Source organism: Macaca thibetana, chromosome 9, assembly GCF_024542745.1.
Source record: "Macaca thibetana thibetana isolate TM-01 chromosome 9, ASM2454274v1, whole genome shotgun sequence".
NCBI classification, from domain to species: domain Eukaryota; kingdom Metazoa; phylum Chordata; class Mammalia; order Primates; family Cercopithecidae; genus Macaca; species Macaca thibetana.
In genome coordinates this window covers 112543960-112557006 of record NC_065586.1, presented here as the reverse complement: position 1 = coordinate 112557006, position 13047 = coordinate 112543960, and the positions used below count along the sequence as shown (strand labels likewise).

Genomic DNA, 13047 nt, shown 5'->3' with positions numbered 1-13047 from the left:
ATATTGATCTGTGTGAAACTCCTCTGAGCTATCTATGCCTTAGTTCTGCTCTGTATAAATAATTACATTTTAATAAAATAATATTCATATTCCAAGTAAATAGTAATATGTTTGGTTGTAGCTATTGATTAGTTCAGCCTTCTTAAGGCATCTTTGAAGATGACATTTAAAATATATATGCAGAAATATTTTTGCCCTAGACTTATGCCTGTTACACAGTAGCACCTAATTACTGCACAACAAATGGCCAAAAAAGCAAAATTGTATATAATCTTCAAAAGAGCTGAAACAACCATAATATAAACAGTTGGTTGAGTTATTTCAACCCTCCAGCAATCCCAGCTGCTGTTCAGTACTCAGCACAGAAACAATCCATTATTTCTCAAAATGGCAGGTGTATTTTTTTTGCTACCTACTCAAAACCCTAATGTTTAGCTGGATGATTGTGTTTCAAAAAATTACTTTATAATTAAATTCCAAGTAAGATGATTTACTTACTGTTTTAAAAGATGTGTAGGATCTACAAGGATAAGCAATAAATGCATCAGGATTAAGAATGCTTTCAGCATAAAATTGATGACTTCGGGCATGGTTACAGTCAAAGAAGGAAGCCATTTCTGTGAAAACAATTCCCAATTAACTGATAGCAATTAACTGATAACTGGTAGCATAAACCATTTCTTAGAGTAACTGTAAGTGGCAGTCTCTTGAGTTGCGAGGGCCAGACCTTTTGTCTAGGCTTGGATATTGTACAACATTTATCAAAGTTACATATAATTTTATTTGTACCAAAGAATTATGTGACTCAAAAGGGACATTCAAGAAGTGGAAATAAACACAAGCAAATGTGGATGACTTTGTGCTTTGACACTAATATACTGAGTCACTTCCTAGTGACAGTGGCAGGAGGCAGGCAATTTCCTAGGCAGATAGGAGGGTGTACCAGTGAAACCCACCCTTCAAGCTAAAAACAATGTGAAGCCTGAAAACCAAGCTGCCAGTTCTGGGTAAAGTCCCTGACCAGAGTGAGAACTTCTATTCCTGTTTGCCTGGTCTTTCTTGAACAACGTTTTTGGTTCTTCCTGAACAAGGATTTTTAACCAGTTAAATGTTGCTTTTTCCAAGGCTACCTACAGCCCACACCTCCCTCATTCTGAGTCTATAAAAAACCCAGACTAAGCCACACTTTGGGGACTACCTGCCTTTGGGTGGAAACTACCTGCCTTCAGGTAGGGGCTACCCACTTTGGGTTCCCCTCTCAGCCAAGAGCTGTTTTGTCACTGGATAAAACTGTTCTCTGCCTTGCTCACTCTTTATTTGTCTGTGTAACCTCATTCTTCCTGGATGTGGGACAAGAACCTGAGACCTACCAAATGGCAGGTGCCAAAGGAGCTGCTGAAACACTGTAGCCCTCCCACCCCATGCATCAGGAAGCAGTGGTGGGGCTGGGACAGCCCAAGAGCTGTGGGCTGGAGTATGGCAATGGGATCAAACAATCTGGGACACATCCCTGTTTGCTGAACTATGCAGAGGGTGGGAACAAATGAGCTGTAACACAAATGAGCCGTAATGTTTCCTGGGGGCTCAGACCTGAAGGCTCCCTAAGCCTCGGTAACATGCTGTATGTAACATCCCCTTTGGGGCTCCGTGGTTCCTGGCATCTCTGAGTTTTTTGGGCACCACCACATTTCCCTCATTCAGAAGTTGGCGTCCAAGGTGGAAGCTGCTTGCAGTATGCCTGGTCCAGTCACAGCCTCACGTGGAACCAGTGCCGTTACTGGCCTAAAGTCACCCACCCTACCACAGCAGCGGGCATGCCTGGCTCACCCTTGGCAGGTGTGAGATCCAGGTCAGCAGAGTGAGCTGAGCACAGGCTGCCAGGCCAAGTGGGTGAGACAAGTCCAGTGGTGAGCCCTGCAGGTGAAAGTGAAACTCAAGCAGAGGCACTGCAGGCTGTGGAGGTCTCTGGCTGGTGAAGCAGTATGGAAAAAATCCTGTATCACTAGGATCTCTGACACAGTATCCCTGTGCATACAGTATCTCCACTGTAGACCAATTAAGAGTCTGCCTCTCTGTTCTGCAAGAATAACTGAACTCCCTCCTATTCAACCACAAAATATTCAGCACTGTTAACCAGTGCTGAGTTAAAGATGTAACAGGTAGGGGGTTTTATAAAGAATGCTAAAGATGAATTAGTTTTGCCATTATCAAGCATGATATTATTGCCATCAATAGCTAAGATCCAAATACATCTGCATATTCTAAAATTTTCATAACATTGTAGTCATTTCTTCTTTCTTTTCTTTCTTCTTCTTCTTTTTTATTTTAGAGATGAGGCCTCACTATCTTGTTGGGCCCAGGCTGGTCTTGAACTCCTGGCCTCAAGTCTCAAGCGATCCTCCTGGCTCAGCCTCTTAAAGTGCTGGGATTACAGGTGTAAGCCACTGTGCCCAGCCATTTATGCTTTCTTTTATTTTACGTAACAATATTTTTACTGAATGGCATGGACTATTCTTTCAATGACCTACACAGCTTAGCCAATCTTTGAGAAACTAGATTTTGATTTTAGCATATGCAGTATAATTATTATGTAATAATTGCTTCCAACAAATGACTCCTTCCTAGGTCCTCACCCATTTGCAGTATTATGTAACCATTCCTTCTCTCAATATGGAGGCCATGTTTTCATACCCCTGCCCCATTACAGGCTGATCTTGTGACTTGCTTTGCCCACTAGCTAAGAACCAAGATCAGTTCTGTGGAGAAACTCACACTGGTTAAGTTCTAAGGCTTTAAAAGACCTTCCAGCAGCCACTCTTACTGTCTTGGAACCCAGTTGCAATATTATGAAATCCAGGCTACCTGGCTGGGGAGAGAGGTCCTGAAGGATGACAGACCACCTAACAGAGGAGAACAAGTCCCAGGGTTCCCGACATGGAGGGTGATCTCAGACCTCCTCATCCAGCTTAGCTCAGCTCAGCCCCCAACTGGATGCAGTCACCTGAGTTACTCCAGCCAACACCACACAAAGCAGAGTCTCAGCAGAACTCTGCCTGAATTCTGACCCTCAGAAAGCTGGCAATAACATAATTTTTCTTGTAATTGTTCACTGTGGTTTGTTACACAATAGAGAACTGAGACAGCATAGTTTCAGAAATAATGTAATATCGTCAGCACAAATTAATAATTGGCATCATCCATTTTTATTAAACAAAGACTTTTTTATATTAGGTCTCTGTATATCTATAGATTTATATTCACAATTAATTGTGGTTTAGACAAGACGGTTCATTAGAATATAGCAAACTATTAATTTTAAAAGTAATGGTTTCTTAGTAATAAATTTAAGTAAAATAGAACACCTTGAAGTCTTAAAACTCATCCAAAGGTTTAACGTGAATGATAAATGTTCTTTTAATCCAATAAAGTTATAGGAAATCTTAAAATGTCTCAAAATGATAGCTTATGATAAATGTATATTTTAGTTGAATTAATCTTTTATAGAATTTCATATGATCTATGTATAACAATTAATTATGTAATGAAGTCTTCAGATCTATATTTTGTCCTAATAGAAAGGATTCATAGTCATAATATAGAAAATAATGAGGAAAATCAATTTTATAATATGCCTTTTTTGTATGAATTTTGCTTATCTGAACTAGGTGAAATTGGCTTTATTTCTTATTTGTTGCCCCTGTAGATTAGACAGTTGTGTGGGTTTTTAAAATGTAGTCATTACAAATATATACTTCTGATCACATTTACTCTTTCAGAGCAAATATTATTTCTAGTGAAGTAGATACCTAAGTTACACTCAATACTATGATCTGTGTATCTTTCCTGCACAACAGCCAAATGAAAAAAGCAAGTAATTTCAAGCCCTTGATATCTTGACTACATGGAATTGGGCTGTGAGATATTTAGAATCATCCAGGTATCCATTATCATATCATCATACATATATATTATTATGTATTATTGCATATTATGGATAGTATATTTCATTATTTATATGATGAAATGTAGAGACAGGGAAGAATAAATTTCCCAAATAATAACCTTTTGGTGCCTTATAACTTAATGCCATATAGATATTACAATTATTATTATTGGAAACTACTATAAAAAGTTAAATACTACTTGTTTAATTTGTGATTACAGCATCCAGAGTGATTATTTTATAAGTAACTAAAACCACGTCTCTTCTCTGCTCAAAACCCACTCATGGCTCCTATCTCATTTGAGTGAAAGCTGAAGTCTTTTCTACCATCCACAAACTCCTGTGTTATTGCCCTCTGCCTGGTTCCCTCTCTAACCTTATGCCCTGCCTCTCTCCTTTTACCTAGTTTCAGCCACAACAGGCTCCTCACTGTCATGAACTTGCCAGGCTGATTCCTGTTTTCAGCCCTTACACTTGCTTCCCCCTGTTGGCCTGGAATGCCTCTTCCCCCGGTGTCTATAAGGCTTACTCCTTTAGGTCATCTCTTCAGTAAGGACTCCCTTACCATCCTATCAACAATTTTCTTCCTCTACTTTACCTTCTCTGTCATCAACACATCATATTCCTTTTCCATGCTTTATTTTGTCTCCGTAGCTCTTATACTATCTATTGGTTTCCTAACAAGTTAGAAAATTAACTCCATCAGGGAGAGACCTTTGTCTTTTGTATTCATTTCCATATTTGCTGTTCCTAGAATAATGCCTAGCACATAGTAAACACTCAATTTGCTGAGTGAATAACACACCTTCCTTGTTTATATTGAGTGACTGTAATATGCTAGACATTGATAAGGCACCAGGGATACAAAGTTAACTAAGACACAGTACCCGATCTTGCGGTTCTTACAACTGGTGGGAGAGCTTCTTATATGCAACTGTGTTTTGGGAGAAAATACATTTTATATGTATATTATACATAAAAGTATGTGGATCCTGTCTAAGGAGAGAGCTCAGTGAATATATATCAGCAGCATTCATAGTTTAGAAACTATTTACCTTTTTTGTAAGTATTGAAATTAAATTTCAGTAAAGGTGTAATTAAGTCTTCACATCCTGGCATGTGCTTCCCTCCATTTGGGTAAAAGTCAAGATGACCACAAGCATCAATGGTTCCAACACCTGAAATAAATAAAAACGGGGTAAATGCCTCTACAAATCTCCTCTACACTTCAATGAAGTTTCTGATTCTGTTAAAAACCTACCAAGCTCAAAGAGGATGCGAGCTGCATTTGTATGAATAACATCAACAAAGTTGGCATCTGAGGGGTCTAGCCTGACTTCCTTTGGAGTGTTGTGGAAAAATGGCCCAGCTGGGTCCAACCCTAGAGAAAGCACAACCAAGACATGTTGTGTGGAAGTGCACATTAATATTGTTGTCACTTTGGAAACATGTGCCCTTTCCTACATTATTTCTATCAATCAAAGATCACTCAGCAAAACGTACAGATACATAATCTAAATCTATAAATGTAGGGTCTCTATATATTGCAATGTCAAGTTTCTACAGATAAGTAATGCTATGTTGAGACAATGCCAAAACAGCTAATAAACTAAAAAAAAAAAATCACAGTGGCTATTCTAGAGTCTGTATATGGAGTACCATATATACAATAAGGTTATGAATTACAAACGTTCCTGAAAAGCAACATCTGTAGGCAAAAAATTAAATTAAATTAAAAAAAACACTCTTCAATATGTAAAGATGAATCTACAAAGCAACACAATTAAAACAGCAGAATCTTTGTCCTGAACTATGGCTCACTTTGTTCTACTTTTCATTAATAGTAATACAAATGAAAAACCGTAAGCCCAGGGAAGTGAAGTGACTGGACAAGATTATCATATGTTAGAGGCAAACTGGACTAAGAGGCCAGGTGTCCAGACTCTCATCCCATTGTGTCATGTTCAAATGTTTCATAAAATAAGGACAAGATAGCTGGATGTCTTTAAAACATTATGATCTTTCACATATATAATCATTTCTGTATTTGACAATTATTTGTCAAGAAACTGGTATGTGCCAGGAACTAAGTTCAGCATTCAGATATGAGGAATAAGACCTTGCTTTGTCCTCAAGGGATTTTCCATTTGGTGGGAAAGGCACCCCAATCAGTGTCCTCTGTGCAGAGGCAGTGGTGATCATAAGTGTTATCCAAGCACAGAGAAGCCGCATATAACCCAGTCTTGGGAAACTAGGACGTGCTTCTGCAAGAGATAAGAAACACGGCCTGGTATGGTGGCTCATACCTGTAATCCCAGCACCTTTGGAGGCCAAGGCGGGTGGATCACGAGGTCAGGAGTTCGACACCAGCCTGGCCAAGATGGTGAAACTCCATCTCTACTAAAAGTACAAAAATTAGCTAGGCACAGTGGTGGAACACACCTATAACCCTAGCTACTTGGGAGGCTGAGGCAGGAGAATCGCTTGAATCCGGGAGGTGGAGGTTGCAGTGAGCCGAGATTGTGCCACTGCACTCTAGCCTGGGTGACAGAGCAAGACTCCGTCTCAAAAAAAAAAAATAAAAAAGAAAAAGACAAAAGAAAAAGAAACGCTAGTAGAGATCTGAGGGACCAGAAGAATTGGCCAGGGCAAAGGTAAGGTGGCCAGCAACTCAGGGGAGGACAGAGAAGTACATGGCCTCCAGATGAAAGAGCAGCACATTTGGGAAACTGTAACTAGTTTGCTAAGGCTGGTGTGTACATTTCTAGGATTTGTTGGAAGATGAAGGCAGTATTGCTAGCAGGAGCCAGATGTCAGCTGAGCCATGTCAAGGAGCTTGGACATGACGTGGTCATCAACGGGAAGCTGTTGCAAGCTTGCAAGCAGGGGAGATCTATGATCAGAGTTACATTTTAGCAAAATCCCTTTGCTGTGATATAGTGGCTGGATCCCGGAGTGGGGAGGATGTAGAGCAGCACTGGCGTTGACCCCTCTGGGAATGTGGCATGAGCAAAGAAGGAATGTCTGTGTCACAGCTCTGGGGTATGTGCTCAGCACACTTAGCTTGTCATAGGATTTGTGTGTGTGTGTGTGTTTAATTTTTATCTTTCTGACTAATATAATCACTAAAAGAGCAATTATAGAAAAAGAGGAGGAGAGAAGAGGGGGTCTAGACTGGAACCTTGAAGAGCATCAACATATAGGCAAAGGCAAACGAAAAGAAACTCATGAAGTAGCCTGGAGAGAGGGAGTCAAAAAACAAAGACAACCAAGAAGAGTGGAATCACAGAAGCTAAGATGAGGGAGCACTTCAGCAAGGTGGGAGGGGCCCACTGGGACACATTCTGCAGAGGGGTCAAGTAAAACACAGAGTCAAAAGGTCTGGTAGAGTTCCACAAAAAGCCACTAGTGATCTGGTAACAGTGGTTTTGGGGAAAGAAGCTAGGTAGCAGTGGGTCAAGGAGAGAATGAACTAAGGAAATGCAATCACTCCACTTTCAACTTTTGTGGAGCTTGGGTCTAGAGGAATGCAACAGGCTAGGGCATCATTTAGAGGGAAATGGGAGGCCAGGAAGGAAGAGGTGAGTTTCAGTACAGCGCTTCTGTTGACAAGATGTGAGAAAAAGTAAACAAATGACTTAAGTCCACAAAGGCGGTGGAACTCAGAGCACAGGTGGAAAGATAATTAGACAAAGAGATCCATGAAGTAAAGCAACATGCATATGAATGAACCATTCGCGCTTAACAAAGAAAGAGGAAAAAGTATTTATCTCACAATTAATCTTCAACTCTTGGAAGAATTTTTATTTTACCAGTGTGACTTCACACAACTTTCTAATAAAGTCAGGATTCCTAGAGAGAAACATCCTAAGGTAGGTTGGAGGACAAGGCAATCAGATTTAAAAAAAAAAAAAAAAAAAAAAAAAGACAGTCTTTTCAAGACGTAGGGAAGAGGGAACATTGGATTTGTTGTTCTAGGATATCTCAGGAGAAAAATCTACAGAAGGGAAGAGAACTATTAGGTTCGACCTATTAATTAACCTTAGGGAGAGAGACATGACCTCTTACTATATGAGTGAGAACTAATCGTTTAAGATCTGAGTGTGTAGTATGTATGTGTATTTGGGTACGTGTGTGTGTCAGCATAATAAGGGTAATTTTTCCTCAAATAAGAAAAGCGTTGATACTGTTTATAAATAAAAATAAATAAAAGCAGAATCAGCTGAGTAACCCCCTAACAATAGTTATAATGAAAACTACTTATCACTTATACATAAATACCAAAGACATAGAAACTTACGTATGTCCTTAATGTGTTTATCATATTAATTTTGTTTTTAACTGGTTTATTATATAGCTAAAATCTGTTTTTGAGGTCTCAGTTCTTCTATTACTCAAGGAACATGATTACCCCAAAACTAGTTTCTCAGAGGAATACAGATTACAACATGCACATGATATTAATTCCTTGCACATTCAGAAAGCCTTTCAAAATCTCTTTTCTATTTACCCAGCAGGATAATTCATCTGATGGGAAAAACTAGAGTTAAACAGTATCTGATTTTTGAAAAAACTTACTAAAAACAAAGTCTCTTTGAATTGATCATAACCCAGTATGAATTGTAAATGCAGGTACGTGTTCTACTTCACTCGGGCCAGGTCATCTCACAGCCCGCATGAGGCTGTGAGGCCCCATGAGTTTCCATCTTCAAAAGAGGAACTCATTTTTTCTTTTTTTCTGGGCTTGAAAATTGACCACAAAGGGTCACATAATGACTTCAGCAAAAAAGTTCAATTTTTATTATTCTAAATAAGAATGGTGGTGGTGGTGGAGGTGAGTGAGGAGGAGTTAGGAGCAGAGAGCTAGGAGAAGAGAGATGACGTATAGCAGGAATAAGCCTGTTATAGCAACAGATTGCAGTGACAAAATACTTGAATCTCAATTTGGACTTCCTAGATATTTTTTTAAAACTCTGTTCTAAATTGAGATTTGAATTTAAAGTGTGCATGTATGTGTGTGCGTGTGTGTGTGTGAGAGAGAGAGCACATGTACACACACATGCACACAGAGCACAGTAGTTTAACAAAAAGAAAATATGCTACTGTGGCCAAGCCTGGAGTCAATGCAGTAAGGGAGGCTTTCCGTTAAAAATAACAGGCTCATCCATAGTTATAAGACCAGGTAATATAATATTTGTGTTTTCAAATACAAAAGAGGCACCCGTCCAAGGGTATGAGAAGCACAGAGAATTAATTCCTGCCTTAGGAGGAAACATTTGAGATGAATCTTGACAAGTGGACAGTGAACGCTCAGGAAGAGGGACAACAGCCTGTGCAAAGGCACAGAGCATGAAAAACTGTGATGAAACATGACAAGTTTATGTGACAAGCTAAGAGGCTTTAGGCAAGGAGACATCCTGAGAGGTTCGGAGCAGTGGAGTGGCATGGCCTGCATCTGGAAAGATAAGCCTGGTGGTACTTGTAGAAGACTAGGCTGGGACACCAGCAGGGACCAAGGCCAAAATGCAGGCAAGAGATGAGGGACTGAGCAAGGACAATGACCAGGGGATGGACAGGGAAAAGGCAGACGAAGGAGACGTGAGGCTTGCTTACTGGCTGTTGGTGGGGGATGCAGAGGGAGAGGCCAGCCCCGCCTGTCGGTAAAGGAGCTGATGCTTTGACCTTCATCCACCTCACACAGTTGGTTTGGAAAACAGAATGCGGGGAGGAGACATGATTAATTATTATACCCCCAAACCCAATGCATGCTATATACTTTACTCTGCAACTTATTTTTAGACTTAACAGTATATCCAGGGGTAATATTAGAAACGGTAACAACTGAGTAAGCTGCAGTTCAGGTGTGTCAGGAACGTCCAGGACAATCAGTGGGACTCAAACTCATTCTTTCTTAAAAATAACTTTTAAAAATTGATATATAATAGTTGTCCATACTTTGCGAGTACACGTGGTATTTTGAGACGTGTATATAATGTGTAATGAGCAAATCAGGGTAATTGGGATATCCATCGCCACCATCATTCATCTTTTCTCTGTGTTGGGAACATTACAGTCCTTCTCTTCTAGCTATTTTGAAACATGTAATAAATTATTGTTAACTATAATTTCTGTATCATATACTAGAATGTACTCCTTCTAGCTATGGATTTTTTGTAACCATTAACCAACTTCTCTTTAGCCTCCCCTCTCTTCTTCCCTTCCCCGCCTCTCATAACCACCCTTCTACTCTTTACCTCTACGTAAACCTCACACTTTGCATTACCAGTATGAAATCCCAACGGATGGAATGTGTTATAATTCATTCAACCATTCAGCTGCGGGCGAGGGATCACGTAGTTTCTCTTACTTTGTCACCAAAGACAATGCTGCGATGAACACCCTTGAAGTGAATCTGCACATTTTTGCTTTGAAAACACTTTCCTGTTTTATTTCATCGGAATCACATTTTGTAGTATCTTACATTTTCTTCTGCAGTATTACTTGGTGTTCAGATACTTGATACTGTGTGTAAATAATATTTAAACATACTCAAGGCCCAACTGCAGGGCATGCTTACCAGTTATTCTTCCAAGGCCTGGTATCCTTGACCCAGCTTCCCCAGCCAGGTGTGCTCCCAAGCTGTGGCCAATCAAGTGCACTTTAGAAGGGGAATATCCAAATTTTTTCTGAAAGTATTGTTTAACAGAATAAGTATTTTTAAAACAGCGGTGGAATAGCTTAAATATGCTTTAAAAATAGAAAAAAAAAAAGGATGAACATGGTTCTCCCTTTTGCACGTAAGATGGGGACTGGTAAAGTCACAAAGTGACACCTCTGCCTACATCCTTATCCAACTACAGGAGAACAGATGGGCTTGGAAGAATGCCTTCTGTAGGAGCTCTTCTGCCTGTGCTAAGGGGCTGGCCTGTGGTCCTTGGAAACAGGAGAACAGCCCCAGCAACTATATCTGTGGCTTCTAGCTCCATGCTGATCCTTCCTGAGGCCCAATCCTTTCAGCATGCTTACAACATGCATCAAAGGCAGCTCATTCCTACACTGTTATCCACCTTGCCTGTGTCTGTATCCTTCAGGTTAAGGCAACACTAGAAAATGTATGGGATAACTTTGGTTTTAAAACAGGAGCTTTTAAGAATATTCACAAACTCAAATAACGCAATATCAAGAAAGCAAATGATCCAATTGAAAATGGGCAAAAGATTCGAATAGTTCTCAAAAGAAGACATACAAATGGCCAACAGATTTATGAAAAAATGTTGAACATCCCTAATCATTAGGGAAATGCAAAACAGCATCACAATGAGATATCACCTCACATCTGTTAGAATGGCTATTATAAATAAAAGATAACAAGAGCTGTCAAAGATATGGAGAAAAGGGAAAACTTGTACACTGGTAGAGGGAATATAAATAGGTAGAGCCATTATGGAAAATAATATGGAGGTTCTTCGAAAAACTAAAAATAGAATTACTATATGATCTATCAATCTAACTTCTGGGAATACATGCAAAGATATCAAAATCATTATGCTGAAGAAGAGATATTTGCACTTCCATTTCATTGCAGCATTATACATAATAGCCAAAATATGGAATCAACCTGTGTCCATCAATGAATTAATGGATAAAGAAAATATGTTATACCTACATGATGAAAAAGGTAATTATGTCATTTGTGACAACATGGATGAACCGGGAAGACATGCTAAGTGAAAGAAGCCAGGCATAGAAGGACAAACACTGGACTGGACATGGTGGCTCACGCCTGAAAATCCCAGCACTTTGGGAGGCAGAGGAGGGTGGATCATGAGGTCAGGAGATTGAGACCATCCTGGCCAACACGGTGAAACCCCGTCTCTACTAAAAGAAAAATACAAAAAATTAGCCGGATGTGGTGGCAAGTGCCTGTAGTCCCAGCTACTTGGGAGGCTGGGGCAGGAGAATGTCATGAACCCTGGAGGCGGAGCTTGCAGTGAGCAGAGGTCGTGCCACTGCACTCCAGCCTGGGCGACAGAGCTAGACTCTGTCTCAAAAAAAAGAAAGACAAACACTGCATAACCTCACTTAATATGTGGAATTTTAAAAAGTCAAACTACGTAAGTAGAGGATAATAGTAGTTATCAGGGGCTGAGATTGGGGTGTTGGGAATAGGGAGATATTGATTAGTGGGTATAAAGCTTCAGTTACACAGGAGGAGTAAGTTTCTGAGATGTATTGCTTAGCATTAATAATAATGCATTATATATTTCAAAATTGCTAAGAGTAGATTTAAAACATTCTCATTATTAAAAAATGTTATGTCGGCCGGGTGCAGTGGCTCATGTCTGTAATCCCAGCACTTTGGGAGGTCAAGACAGGCGGATCATGAGGTCAGGAGTTCAAAAACAGCCTGACCAACATAGTGAAACCCCGTCTCTACTAAAAAAAATAGAAACATTAGCCAGGCGTGGTGGTATGTGCCTGTAATCCCAGCTACTCGGGAGGCTGAGGCAGGAGAATCGCTTGAACCCAGGAGGCGGAGGTTGCAGTGAGATGAGATAGCGCCCCTGCACTCCAGCCTGGGTGAAACAGTGAGACTCCATCTCAAAAAAAAAAAAAAAATGCTCTGTGAAGATGTGAAGTGACAGATATGTTTAGATTTATGTAATCATTCCACCATGTATACACGTATACATATATCAAACCATCACAATGTACCCCATAAGTATGTACAATTATTATTTGTCAATTAAAAACAAAATCTTAAATAAAAAAGAATATTCACAAAATAGATTATACATCTAGAGTTTAAACAAAAGTGTGATAGGGAACAAAGGAGCAAGCATTTAAAAATGTTTTTAAATATCAGACTAAATTTAATGTAGAATCTACCATCTTAACAAAATCTTAATTGTATGACCCAGTTTTGCTAATTACAGGCATGATGTTGTTCAGAAGATCTCTAGAATTTACTCATCTTGCATGATTGAAACTTTATACCCATTGAATAGCAACTCTATTTCTCTTTTCTTTTGCCCACCTCCTGGAAAGAAGCATTCCATTCTTTGCTGCTATGAGTTCGGCTATTTTAGATACCTTATGTAAGT

At 39.6% G+C, this 13047-nt stretch overlaps 1 protein-coding gene across 1 annotated transcript in view; it reads right to left on the bottom strand.

The window, feature by feature from the left end:
- PNLIPRP3 (pancreatic lipase related protein 3) overlaps positions 1–13047 on the bottom strand; it is a 49979-nt gene that overhangs the window by 11303 nt on the left and 25629 nt on the right. The window contains exons 5-8 of the mRNA XM_050802973.1: positions 10521–10629; positions 5205–5324; positions 4999–5121; positions 499–617 (exon numbers count right to left, since the gene is read on the bottom strand). Coding sequence (XP_050658930.1) covers positions 499–617; positions 4999–5121; positions 5205–5324; positions 10521–10629 — 471 coding nt within the window. The remainder of the gene's footprint in view (positions 1–498; positions 618–4998; positions 5122–5204; positions 5325–10520; positions 10630–13047) is intronic.